The following is a 12,501-nucleotide window of genomic DNA, read 5'->3' as shown; positions in this document are numbered from 1 at the left end:
CAAGGAAATTCCAAAGAGATGGTGTTAAAGATGAGGGCTTCAGAATCATTATAGGGATGATCCTGGAATAATGGGCTCCCTCAATTACAACAATGTGTTGAAAATTACTCTCTCTAGTACTGTCTTGTCTAATACGTTTGCCACCAGCCACTTGTGACTAATTGGGATTCCAAATGTGGCTAGTTATATTTTGGATGAGTAAATAAAAAATGAGTAATAGACACCATCATTGTACATGTGATCTCTATTCATCGTCACCCAGCATATGTACCTGAACTTTAACCTTTGTGTACACTTGTTGGCAAAATGGTAAGACAAAAAGTGTGCGAGTATTTTTGATCATTATGCCTGCTTTACTGCCTTTAGTTATTTGTTAAAATGGCCTGTAACAGAATGAAAACTTGTGATCATCTTGAAATTGTAACAAACCCATTTGGGATTGAATATTAAAGATAGGGAAAAAAAAGTTCATGAACACCTCACATTCAGTGTCGAGGTTAGGATGGAGATGGTGGGCAAGGAAACTGAAGAGATGGTGTTAAAGAGGAGGACTTCCATTATAGGGATGGTCCTAGAGTAATCAGCTCCCTCAATTATAATAAAAACTTGTTAAAAATTACTCTCTCTAGCACCAATACAATACGTCACCAGGCACTTGTACCTAGCTGGGAATGTGAGCAGCTCATGGACTTCTTTGTCTCTACAATTAAGGTTACCCCCTTGTTTGCTGTTTCCCTTTTGCTGCCCAATGTCAGTCCTTCCCTTCTCCAAACCCTACCCACGCTTCCTCCGCAGTTGCTTCCCATTTGCACCCTGAAGCTCATCAAATCAATTTGCTCCATGAAGGCCATCATCTGTTATTTTGACCTCCTTCCAACCATCAACACCATGGAAACACCAGCTACATTGTATGGAGGGAAGGGCTGTCATCGTGATCAGCTCCACTAATTGGAATAACTGCTCCAGGCCAGCAAAAGCATAGAATAGCGAAGGCAAATAGCACAGATACATTTAAGGGGAAGCTAGATAAGTACATGAGTCCTGCCACATCCAGTTGTGAATGGTGGTGGACAATTAAACAACTAACAGGAAGAGGAGGCCCTCATAAATATGCCCATCCTCAAAGATGCAGGAGCCCAGCTCATCAGTGCAAAAGACAAGGCTGAAGCATTTGCGTCCATCTTCAGCCAGAAGTGCCAAGTGGATGATCCATCTCAGCCTTCTCCTGAGGTCCCCAGCATCACAGATACCTGTCTTCAGCCAATTCAATTCACTCCTCGGGATATCAAGAAACAGCTGAAGGTACTGGATACAGCAAAGGCTATGGATCCTGACAACATTCTGGCAATAGAACTGAAGACTCATGCTCCAGAACTAGCCACACACCTAGCCAAGCTGTTCCAGTACAGCTACAACACTGGCATCTACCCGACAATGTGGAAAATTGCCCAGGTATGTCCTGTCCACAAAAAGCAGGACAAATCCAATCCGGTCAATTATTGCCCCATCAGTCTATGCTCAATCATCAAAGTGATGGAAGGTGTCATCACAGCGCTATCAAGCGGCACTTACTCAGTAATAACCTGCTCAGTTTGGTTCTGCCAAGGCCACTCAGCTCCTGAGCTCACTACAGCCTTTGTCCAAACAGGGACAAAAGAGCTGAACTCCAGAGGTGAAGTGTGAGTGACTGCCCTTGACATCAAGGCAGCATTTGACTGAGTGTGGCATCAAGGAGCCCAAGCCAAACTGGAGTCAACGTGAATCGGGAAAACTTTCCACCGGTTAGAGTCGTACCTAGCACAAAGGAAGATGGTTGTGATTGTTGGAGGTCAATCATCTCAGCTCCAGGATATCACTGCAAGAGTTCCTTAGGGTTGTGTCCTGGGTCCAACCATCTTCAGCTGCTTCATCAATGATCTTCCCTCCATCACAAGGTCAGAAGTGTGGATGTTCGCTGATGATTGCACAATGTACAGCACCATTTGCGACTCCTCAGATACTAAAGCAGTCCATGCCCATATGCAGCAAGATCTGGACAACATTCAGGCTTGGGCTGATAAGTGGCAAGTTACATTCGTGACACACAAGTGCCAGGCAATAACCATCTCCAACAAGAGAGAATCCAACCATCTCCCCTTGACATTCAATGGAATTACCATCAGTGAATCCCCTACTATCAACATCCTGGGAGTTACCATTGACCAGAAACTGAACTGGAACAGCCATATAAGTACTGTGGCTACAAGAGCAGGTTAGAGGTTGGGAATTCTGCAGCGCGTATCTTACCTCCTGACTCTCCAAAACCTGTCCACCATCTACAAGGCACAAGAAAGGAGTGTGATGGAATAATCTCCACTTGCCTGGATGGGTGCAGCTCCAATAACATTCAAGAAGCTCGACACCATCCAGGACAAAGCAGCCCAGGACAAAGCACCCCATCCACCAGCTTCAACTTTCACTCTCTCCATCACCGATGCACAGTGGCAGCAGTGTGTACCATCTACAAGAAACACTGCAGCAACTCACCAAGGCTCCTTCAACAGCAGCTTTCAAACCCTCGACCTCTACCACCTAGGACAAGGGCAGCAGATGCATGGGAACACAGCCACCTGCAAGATCCCATCCAAGCCACAAACCATCCTGACTTAGAACTATATCACCGTTCCTTCACTGTCGCTGGATCAAAATCCTGGAACTCCCTTCCTAACAGCACTGTGGGTGTACCTTCCCCACATGGACTGCAGCAGTTCAAGATGGTGGCTCACCACCACCTTCTCAATGGCAATCAGGGATGGGTAATAAATGCTGGCCTGGCCAGCGATGCCCACATCTGGTGACAAAATAAAAAAAGGGAATAGGATATGCTGACTGGTTTAGATGAAATAGGGTGGAAGGAGGTTAATGTGGAGCATAAATACTGGTATAGATCAATTGGACTGAAAGGCCTGTTTCTGTGCTATACATTCTATGCAATTATCTGATTATCTAAGAAAACAAGCCTAACTAGTAATGAGCAGCTCCCAAAGGGCGCATCATGGGAAAGGGCAAACAGCATCCAACTGCATTCTGAATGGAGAGCAGAGGCTGATCTGCTGGAGGGCAGGGTCTGGAGGGAGAGGGGTGGCAGGTCGAAGGAGAGCTGGGGAGGGTGGATCTGGACAGAGGCAGTGGGGTCTGTAGGTGGGGGTGGATCTGGCTGGAGAGCAGTGGTGGGACCTGTAGGGGGACAAATCTGAATGGAGAGCGGGGATGGGTTTCATTGTGTGAGTCAACATTCTCAGCAGTAACTCTGATGAAGTCAATGCAGTCTCTACAACTGCTGGACAGAAACCTAGAAGCTGCACTGAGACGTGGTGTTTGTGTTAATTCATGGCTGAAATCCAACCTTCAGAGAAAGAGAAAGACCACAAAGTTTTGCACTGAATGGCAATAGATGTTTGTTAAGTAACATCCAAAGACTTGCAGGTGATAGGTAAATTGGCCGTTGTAAATTGCCCCTAGTGTAGGAAGGTGAAAGGAAATATGGGATTACTGTAGGGTTAGTATAAATGGGTGGTTGTTGGTCGGCACAGACTCGGTGGGCCGAAGGGCCTGTTTCAGTGCTGTATCTCTAATAAATAAATAAACTGTTCACGTGAAGGACATGTTTTCATCGAAAATTAGTGCATGTGGCTAGAACAGTGGCAGTGAAGCCACCTGTGCGTGGTCAGTGATTTGTATAGGACAGCATTGTTCTAACACACCCTTGCCATAAAGTACTTATGCACATAACCCAAAAATAGACAATCCAAATATAAATCAGATAAATGAACACCAGAAGGAAATAAAATCACACCTATCAAGTAAAAATACACCAAAACCTGCCCAACTCTTACAAAGCCAGGGTGTTTGGTAAATCTTTGCTTGGTTAACATGAGCCTGCTGCTCGTATCTGGCTATCTGACCCAGATCCCAACCATTCCTTCACCGCCAAGTTTCCACTCCCTGTCTTTAATACTCAGTTCCAAATTGGTTTGTTATAGGCCTAAGACGAGCACAAGTTCATTTACTAGCACTATAAAGTAGGGCTGCCCAACCTTTATCTTCATGTCCCTACAGACTCACACAGCTTTGAACCTCATTGGCCATATATAATGTTCCTATTAATTTCAATATATCTCAAAACGAAACACTTGCATTTATATAGCAACTTTCTAGACCTCAGGATGTCCTAAAATGCAATGAAGTACTTTTGAAGTGTAGTCACTGTTGCAATGTAAGAAACATTGCAGCCAATTTGCACCCAGGAAGGTCGTACAAACAGCAATGTGATATCATCTATTTTAGTGATGGTGGTTGAGGGATAAATATTGGCCTGGACACTAGGGAGAACCTCCCTGCTCTCTTCGAATAGCACCATGGGACCTTTTAAGTCTACCTGAGAGGGCAGATGGGGCCTTGATTTAAAGTCTCAACTGAAAGACAGAACCTCCTACAGTGCAGCACTCCCTCAGTGCTGCACTTGGTGTGTCAGCCTAAATTTTGTGCTCAGGTTCCTGGAGTGAGTCTTATACTTAGAGACGAAAGCACTAAGCCACAGCTGATACATCTGTGATATGTGCTGCAGAGTGAATTTTCCTCACCTGTCCTAGCTATTGCCATCTTGTCTTCACTGCCGCCCATCATCTCTGTTCCCAACTCATGTGCCTTGCCCCTCTGCCCACATCCCCATGTCATGTTGATCCCCTCTGCCGCCTTGCGGTCAGTGGCGGTGGTGTTGCCACCAGTTGCAGCGCTCAGAGCGCAGGGAGTTGGTGTGAGGATGGGCAGACCGGGGCGGGCGATGTGATCAGCCGGGTGGAGGTGGGCAGAGACCGGACGATGTTCCCCGCCGCAGTTACCGTGCTGCCAGTTGTTGTGGAGCTCGTGACAGTCCTGCAGGATCCTCTGGTCAGTCGGGGTAATAACGGTATCGATGCTGCTGGCCATCGGGCACATTCAAGGTCCCGGTCCGAACATCACTACGGTTAAAGAGGTGCGCACGCAGCGTAGCTTAGGGTGCGTGCGCGCACCGACCCGCCGTAGGGGCGCGCGCGTCATATGGACAGGGTGGGTGCGTGCACGCGCTAGCCACCTCATACCCTCACAGAGTTTAAGATGTTGCAAACCCTCTTTTCGATGGGCTGGTAGGACTGACACCGTACGCCAGATGCCACCAAACAACAACTTGCACTCATGTAGTACCGATAACATAGAAAAAAATTGCAAATAAAACAAGAAATGTTGGAAATACTCAGCAGGTCTGGCAGCATCTGTGGAGAGAGAAGCAGAATTAACATTTCAGGTCAGTGACCCTTCAGAACTGGCAAATATTAGAAATGTCAAAGGTTATAAGCAAGTATAGCAGGGGGTGGGGCAAGAGATAACAAAGGAGAAGGTGTAGATTGGACAAGGCCACAGAATAGCTGACCAGAAGGTCATGGAGCAAAGGCAAACAATATGTTAATAGTGTGTTGAAAGACAAAGCATTAGTACGGATAGGGTGTTAACGGACTGAAAATTGAACATAAAAACATGAAAAAAACAGTGGGTAAGCAAACTGAACAAACTAAGATTAAATAAAATAAACATACAAAAAAATGTAAAAAAGAAAAAATATCTAAAAATTAAAGTAAAATGGGGGGCCCGTCGTGCTCTGAAATTACTGAACTCAATGTTCAGTCCGGCAGGCTGTAGTGTGCCTAATGGGTAAATGAGATGCTGTTCCTCAAGCTTGTGTTGATGTTCACTGGAACACTGCAGCAAGCCCAGGATAGAGATGTCAGCATGAGAGCAGGGAGGAGTGTCGAAATGGCAAGCAACCGGAAGCTCAGGGTCCTGCTTGCGGACTGAGCGGAGGTGTTCCGCAAAGCGGTCAACAAGACCAAACCTAGTAAACAAATTTCTAACCAGGCATTAACCTATAAAATATCCTGTCGCATCACAGCTCATTTCTAAATTTCTTGAGTTGATTTTTTTTTCACATTCAACTAGACTAGAAGTTGCACCAAGATGAATTTAATGTGGCCAGCCCCTTCTGATAAATAGATAGTCACGCTTACAAAAGGAACAGTAATGAACTAAAGTGAACTGGAGCAACTATGAACTATAAAAATTAAACTCTAAAAAATGGACATTTTGCTGCAGACAAGATGGAGTAAGAGGTCAGGTGACCCCTCCTCTACTGCAAATATACATCATGACTGTTGGGATACTAAACTCATCATCACGTTTCTACTAGTACTGGGGAAGACACATTAAAATGTTAACCAGGCCATTTAATGTTAAATGGCTCCTATCTTCAAGAATTGGGTTGACAAAGACCTTCGCAGAGTGACTCCGGATGCAAAGCCAAGTTAATAGGTGGGAAATACCACATTATCGAGACAAGCTACATTCCAACCCCATTATGCAACAATGGCCCCATTTTCAAAGACATTGAATGGACACACTGGAGGACAGCAACTGACTAAAACCCAGCCTGATAAGGGTTTTTTTCTAAAAAAAAGAGATTTTTCAGACAGAAAGAGAGAAAGCCAGCCAGCGAGGAAGCTGAGACATCCTTTCCAGCCAAGACTAAGACCCTGCCTGTAACATTTTTAAATCACGAGGCAGAGACTCCAAAGGTGACCTTGAAAACTTCCCATCTGAGAAATTTTAATAAGATTGTCCACCAACTTTGACTTAGTCTTTCTTTTTAAACCTGTCGTTTGTCTGTTTGTATGACCCTTAAAACTCTCAGGGACTGAAATATTATTTATTTAAAAAACAATCTGCGGTCAGTTGAGAGGTGAAATGTGGTAGTCACCCACACCATTTCCCACCTGTCTGTAACAATATTAAAAAATGTTCTTACGATTTTGAACTCAGATAAAATTCCCTATTCAGCACAGTCAGCTCCTCAGCCACATTAATACAAGGATTTGCTGCAGTTTCTTTTGTCAAAGATGATCTCATGTAAAACTCTAGCAGGCACAAATTTAGTGAATCAAGCTCAATAATTGCTGCTAATCATTGCAGTGGGAGTAGGAGAGAAATTTAATTCCATCCATTTATTTAACAAATGCACCCATCATTAGTTTTCAGTAAGCTCAGAAAAATACATTAGCCTCTTTTAATTTCTCTCAAATTATTTCTATTGAGGCATAGCCTGCTGAAATGCAAGGGTCCCTTAAAGGATTTTTTTCTAAGCCTGAGATGAGATTCCCATTTGTAAGTCATGCATCTTTTTATAATTGGCATTTCAACTTTCAAATATTTATGTGAAATTCAATCAATCTCAACTGGGGAAACTGAATCTAGAATTAGCTACACCGTCCCAGGTAACAGAGAAGAAAAATCAGGTAGTTGTTCTGATCCCCATCAAGTGATTCAACAATAACTCACATTTATATAGCTTCCTTGACACAAAAGAAATTCCCAAGGCACTTAACAGATGTAATCAAAAAAAGGATCAATTAAAATAAAAATTCCCTGCTAATAAGAATGTCTTTTTATATACCTTTTCTGAGGACAGAATCAAGCTTGGCTGTGATGCTTCCACAATGAAGTGAGCCATCAACACATGGGAGTAGATTTTCCTCTTCAAAGCTGGGACATAAGAGCTTGGTGGGGTGAAAGTCCAGATCACTAAATTGGGCACAAGCTACTCATGATTTTCCATCCCTTAAAACTTAAGCAGCCCATGCTTGATTTTGGTTTCTGTACTGTGGAGCTCCTTCAACCTGGTACTGTTGAGGATTACACATAAAAATTGGTCACAGAAGTAAGATGCTGGGAGGTGGTGAGTTTGCATAGAAATGCCAGGAGTCAGTTTCTTCAAGATAGGAAGAATATTGGGGGAAGAGGGCACCGTAATTCAAAAAAACTGCATATAAGTGCTCATAAGCAGCTGTTAACAAGGCCCCCACTGTCAGTGTGCATATTGTTATGAGTGCTTCTTTTGTTAAATTTTGAAGATGTGTGTTTTAAAACTGAAAAGGAGTCCATGGATTGTTTTTTTAAACAAGGGTCACAGAGGTGTGGAATGTAAGCAATTACTGGAAGGCACCAGTCTTCAAATAATTACCCAGCGGGGGTTGTTTTTGACTTGGGGTAAAATGTTTACAAAGAAGTGACAGGTCAAGATTTATAGGCATCAGGAGGCTTGACTCTTGTGACATTGTTTTTGGCTTTGCTTTGAACAGTGAGTTGGGATATAGACAATGGTTGAAAGGACAGTTGGAAAAAACTTGCCAAGGGAGCAAACCCCACCTCAGTCTGTTCCAGCTCTTTGAAAAAGCCCGCCAGTTTTCCATCTCGAGAAGCAAGTGTAAGAAACTACCTGAAACCTGTTATTGCATTTTCCCTGGAAGGCCTTCCCAAACTTATCTTCAACATTAAAATAAAAGCAAAATACTGCGGATGCTGGAAATCTGAAATAAAAACAAGAAATGCTGGAATCACTCAGCAGGTCTGGCAGCATCTGTGGAAAGAGAAGCAGCGTTAACGTTTCGGGTCAGTGACCCTTCATCGGAACTGACAAATATTAGAAAAGTCACAGGTTATAAGCAAGTGAGGTGGGGATCGGGCAAGAGATAACAAAGGAGATCTAGATTGGACCAGGCCACATAGCTGACCAAAAGGTCACAGAGCAAAGGCAAACAATATGTTAATGGTATGTTGAAAGACAAAGCATTGGTACAGATTAGGTGTAAATACACTGAATATTGAACAGCAGCAAGTGCAAACCTGAAAAAAAAACAGTAGGTAAGCAAACTGAACAAAGATGAAATGAAATAAATGCAAAAAAAAGATTGTAAAAAATGTAAAAAAGAATGTTAAAAAAAAAGAAAGAAAAAATAACTAAAAATGAAAGTAAAATGGGGGGCTGTCATGCTCTGAAATTATTGAACTCAATGTTCAGTCCGGCAGGCTGTAGTGTGCCTAATCGGTAAATGAGATGCTGTTCCTCGAGCTTGCGTTGATGTTCACTGGAACACTGCAGCAATCCCAGGACAGAGACGTGAGCATGAGAGCAGGGGGGAGTGTTGAAATGGCAAGCAACCGGAAGCTCAGGGTCCTGCTTGCGGACTGAGCGGAGGTGTTCCGCAAAGCGGTCACCCAGTCTGCGCTTAGTCTCTCCAATGTAGAGGAGACCACACTGTGAGCAGCGAATACAGTATACTACATTGAAAGAAGTACAAGTAAATCGCTGCTTCGCCTGAAAGGAGTGTTTGGGGCCTGGGATAGTGAGGAGAGAGGAGGTAAATGGGCAGGTATTACACCTCCTGCGATTGCAGGGGAAGGTGCCCTGGGATGGGGACGAGGTGGTGGGGGTAATGGAGGAGTCGACCAGGGTGTCGCGGAGGGAACGATCCCTTCGGAATGCTGACAGGGGAAGGGTGGGGAAGATGCGACTGGTAGTGGCATCACGCTGGAGGTGGCGGAAATGGCGGAGGATGATCCTTTGGATATGGAGGCTGGTGGGGTGAAAAGTGAGGACAAGGGGAACCCTGTCACGGTTCTGGGAGGGAGGGGAAGGGGTGAGGGTAGAGGTGCGGGGAATGGGTCGGACACGGTTGAGGGCCCCGTCAACCACAGTGGGGGGAAATCCTCGGTTGAGGAAAAAGGTCATATCAGAAGCACTGCCATGGAAGGTAGCATCATCAGAGCAGATGCGTCGGAGACGGAGAAACTGGGAGAATGGAATGGAGTCCTTACAGGAGGTAGGGTGTGAAGAAGTGTAGTCGAGATAGCTGTGGGAGTCGGTGGGCTTATAATGGATATTAGTAGACAACCTATCCCCAGAGATGGAGACAGAGAAGTCGAGGAAGGGAAGGGAAGGGAAGTGTCAGAGATGGACCATGTAAAGGTGAGAGAAGGGTGGAAATTGGAAGCAAAGTTGATAAAGTTTTCCAGTTCGGGGTGGGAGCAGGAAACGGCACCGGTACAGTCATCAATGTACCGGAAAAAGAGTTGGGGGAGGGGGCCTGAGTAGGACTGGAACAAAGAATGCTCGACATATCCCACAAAAAGACAGGCATAACTAGGACCCATGCGGGTACCCATAGCAACACCTTTTACTTGAAGGAAGTGAGTGGAGTTGAAGGAGAAGTTGTTCAATGTGAGAACAAGTTCAGCCAGGCGGAGGAGGGTGGTGGTGGATGGGGACTGGTTGGGCCTCTGTTCCAGGAAGAAGCGGAGAGCCCTCAAACCATCCTGGTGGGGGATGGAGGTGTAGAGCGATTGGACGTCCATAGTGAAGAGGAGGCGGTTGGGACCAGGAAACTGTCAAAATGACGTAGGGCGTCAGAAGAGTCACGGATGTAGGTGGGAAGAGACTGGACCAGCGGAGAAAAGATAGAGTCTAGATATGAAGAAATAAGTTCAGTGGGGCAGGAGCAGGCTGACACAATGGGTCTGCCGGGACAGTCCCGTTTGTGGATTTTGGGAAGGAGGTAGAAGCGGGCTGTGCGGGGTTGTGGGACCATGAGGTTGGAAGCTGTAGAGGGAAGATCTCCAGAGGAGATGAGGTCAGTGACAGTCCTTTGGACGGTGGCTTGATGTTCGGTGGTGGGGTCATGGTCCAGAGGGAGGTAGGAAGAAGTGTCCGTGAGTTGGTGTTGAGCTTCTGCAAGGTAGAGGTCGGTACGCCATACGACAACAGCACCACCCTTGTCTGCAGGTTTGATGGCCATGTCGGGGTTAGACCTGAGAGAACGGAGTGCCTCAAGTTCAGAGGGGGACAGGTTAGAGTGAGTGAGGGGGGCAGAGAAATTGAGACGACCAATGTCTCGCCGACAGTTTTCAATGAAGAGATCAAGAGCGGGTAAGAGGCCAGGGGGAGGGGTCCAGGTAGAGGGAGAATGCTGGAGGCGGGTGAATGGGTCTGCTGGTCGGGGGGGGGGGGGGGGGAGGACTCCTGGTCAAAGAAGTGAGCCCGGAGGCGGAGGCAACGGAAGAAGAGCTCAACGTCATGCCGAGCGCGAAATTCATTGAGGTGGGGGCGTAAGGGGATGAAACTGAGACCTTTGCTGAGTACAGAACGCTCAGCATCAGAGAGGGGGAGGTCAGAGGGTATAGTGAATACACGGCAAGGGGTCAGATCAGAAGGGGTGGGGTCAGAGGGAAGTGAAGCGGAGGGAGGATCTGGAGGGGCATTAGTCCCCATCAGCTGCTGGAGCTTGCGTTCCTTAACACCTGAAAGGAAGAAAAAAAGTTTTTTGTTAATGTGTTGGATGAGACGTAAGATGAAATGAAACTGCGGAGTAGAACAGCTTTGAGATAAGGTGCTGCTGGAGAGAGAGGTCCAGTGCGTGCATGTGGCGGCGCATAGCACTGAGCGTGGATCTCAGGATGCGGCGAGAGTAGCAGTCCGAGGAACGTTGTATTTCTTGGAGATACCTGTGATCCTGGGTGGTTTCAAAACATGATGGGTGAAACTGCAGTTGGAATCCACGTGGAATAAGTCAGAGCCGGAGACAGTCACTGAGGAAGGAGATGCGGCTGTGAAAACGAGTTTTGGTAGATACCTTATCAAACACCAGGACGGAAATAGAAAGCAATGAAGGTGAACAAGGTAAAAGAGACAAACGAAAATTCCGGAGAGAAGAGCAGAACTTCTTCAAGGTAGGCATTCCTGGAAGAGAAGTGGCAGTGAATTAAACACTAAAATAAAAGCAAAATACTGCAGATGCTGGAAATCTGAAATAAAAACAAGAAATGCTGGAATCACTCAGCAGGTCTGGCAGCATCTGTGGAAAGAGAAGCAGAGTTAACATTTCGGGTCAGTGTTTTTATCTTCAACATTGCCTGACAAGAACTGTTCCAGGAAGATCCCAATGACAGCTATCTACACATATTTGGGACACCAATCCAAAATAGGACATCTGACATTTTGTCATATCTTCTCTTTTTCTCTTCAAGAGTTAGCAAGTATTTGGCCAACATTTTCTTTTTTTGTACTATAGCTCTAAAGAGTAAATCTCTGTTTTTTGGTTAACAGTGTATGTGTGTGCACGTGTAAGGGCCTAAGGTCAAATGGGAACTTTTATATTTCAATCTGTGCTTTACTGTATTATTGGTTAAGACTTGTTTTGTAATAAACTGATAATTTTGTAGTTTATTAAAAGAAACCTGGTTGGTGTGTTTTATTCTGGGATAAAAAGATTCGATGATTGACCGGATTGATAAGTGGGAAAAAATTTTAATATATGTTGTGACCTGTGGAGAAGTGGGACGAGAATAAACAGCGCACTCCTCCTACCTCGGTCGTAACAATATAGAAAGAAAATACCATGCAGTCAATTTAACAATGTTGAAATGGTCACGCAACAACTTTCCAACTACCACCTCCAGAAAGGAGGCGGCTGGCTTGTACAGATTTAACATTGGTCACATAGACCCAGGGAGCAAGAAAGGAGCAGGAAGACTAAGTGTGGGACTGGGTGGGAGGAAGCAAAGCTACTGCACTTTGGGTGGGTCTCAAGTGAAAGTGTGGCA

At 45.4% G+C, this 12,501-nt stretch overlaps 1 protein-coding gene across 1 annotated transcript in view; it reads right to left on the bottom strand.

Moving 5' to 3' along the window:
* Nucleotides 1–4,977, bottom strand: part of LOC137382924 (uncharacterized) — a 183,871-nt gene extending 178,894 nt beyond the window's left edge. The window contains exon 1 of the mRNA XM_068055500.1: nt 4,623–4,977. Within this exon, the coding sequence (XP_067911601.1) occupies nt 4,623–4,977 (355 nt within the window). The remainder of the gene's footprint in view (nt 1–4,622) is intronic.
* Nucleotides 4,978–12,501: the final 7,524 nt, after the last annotated feature.

This window comes from Heterodontus francisci, chromosome 23, assembly GCF_036365525.1.
Source record: "Heterodontus francisci isolate sHetFra1 chromosome 23, sHetFra1.hap1, whole genome shotgun sequence".
NCBI lineage: Eukaryota > Metazoa > Chordata > Chondrichthyes > Heterodontiformes > Heterodontidae > Heterodontus > Heterodontus francisci.
Note: the sequence above shows the minus strand (reverse complement) of the source record. Positions and strands in the feature narration are given on the sequence as shown.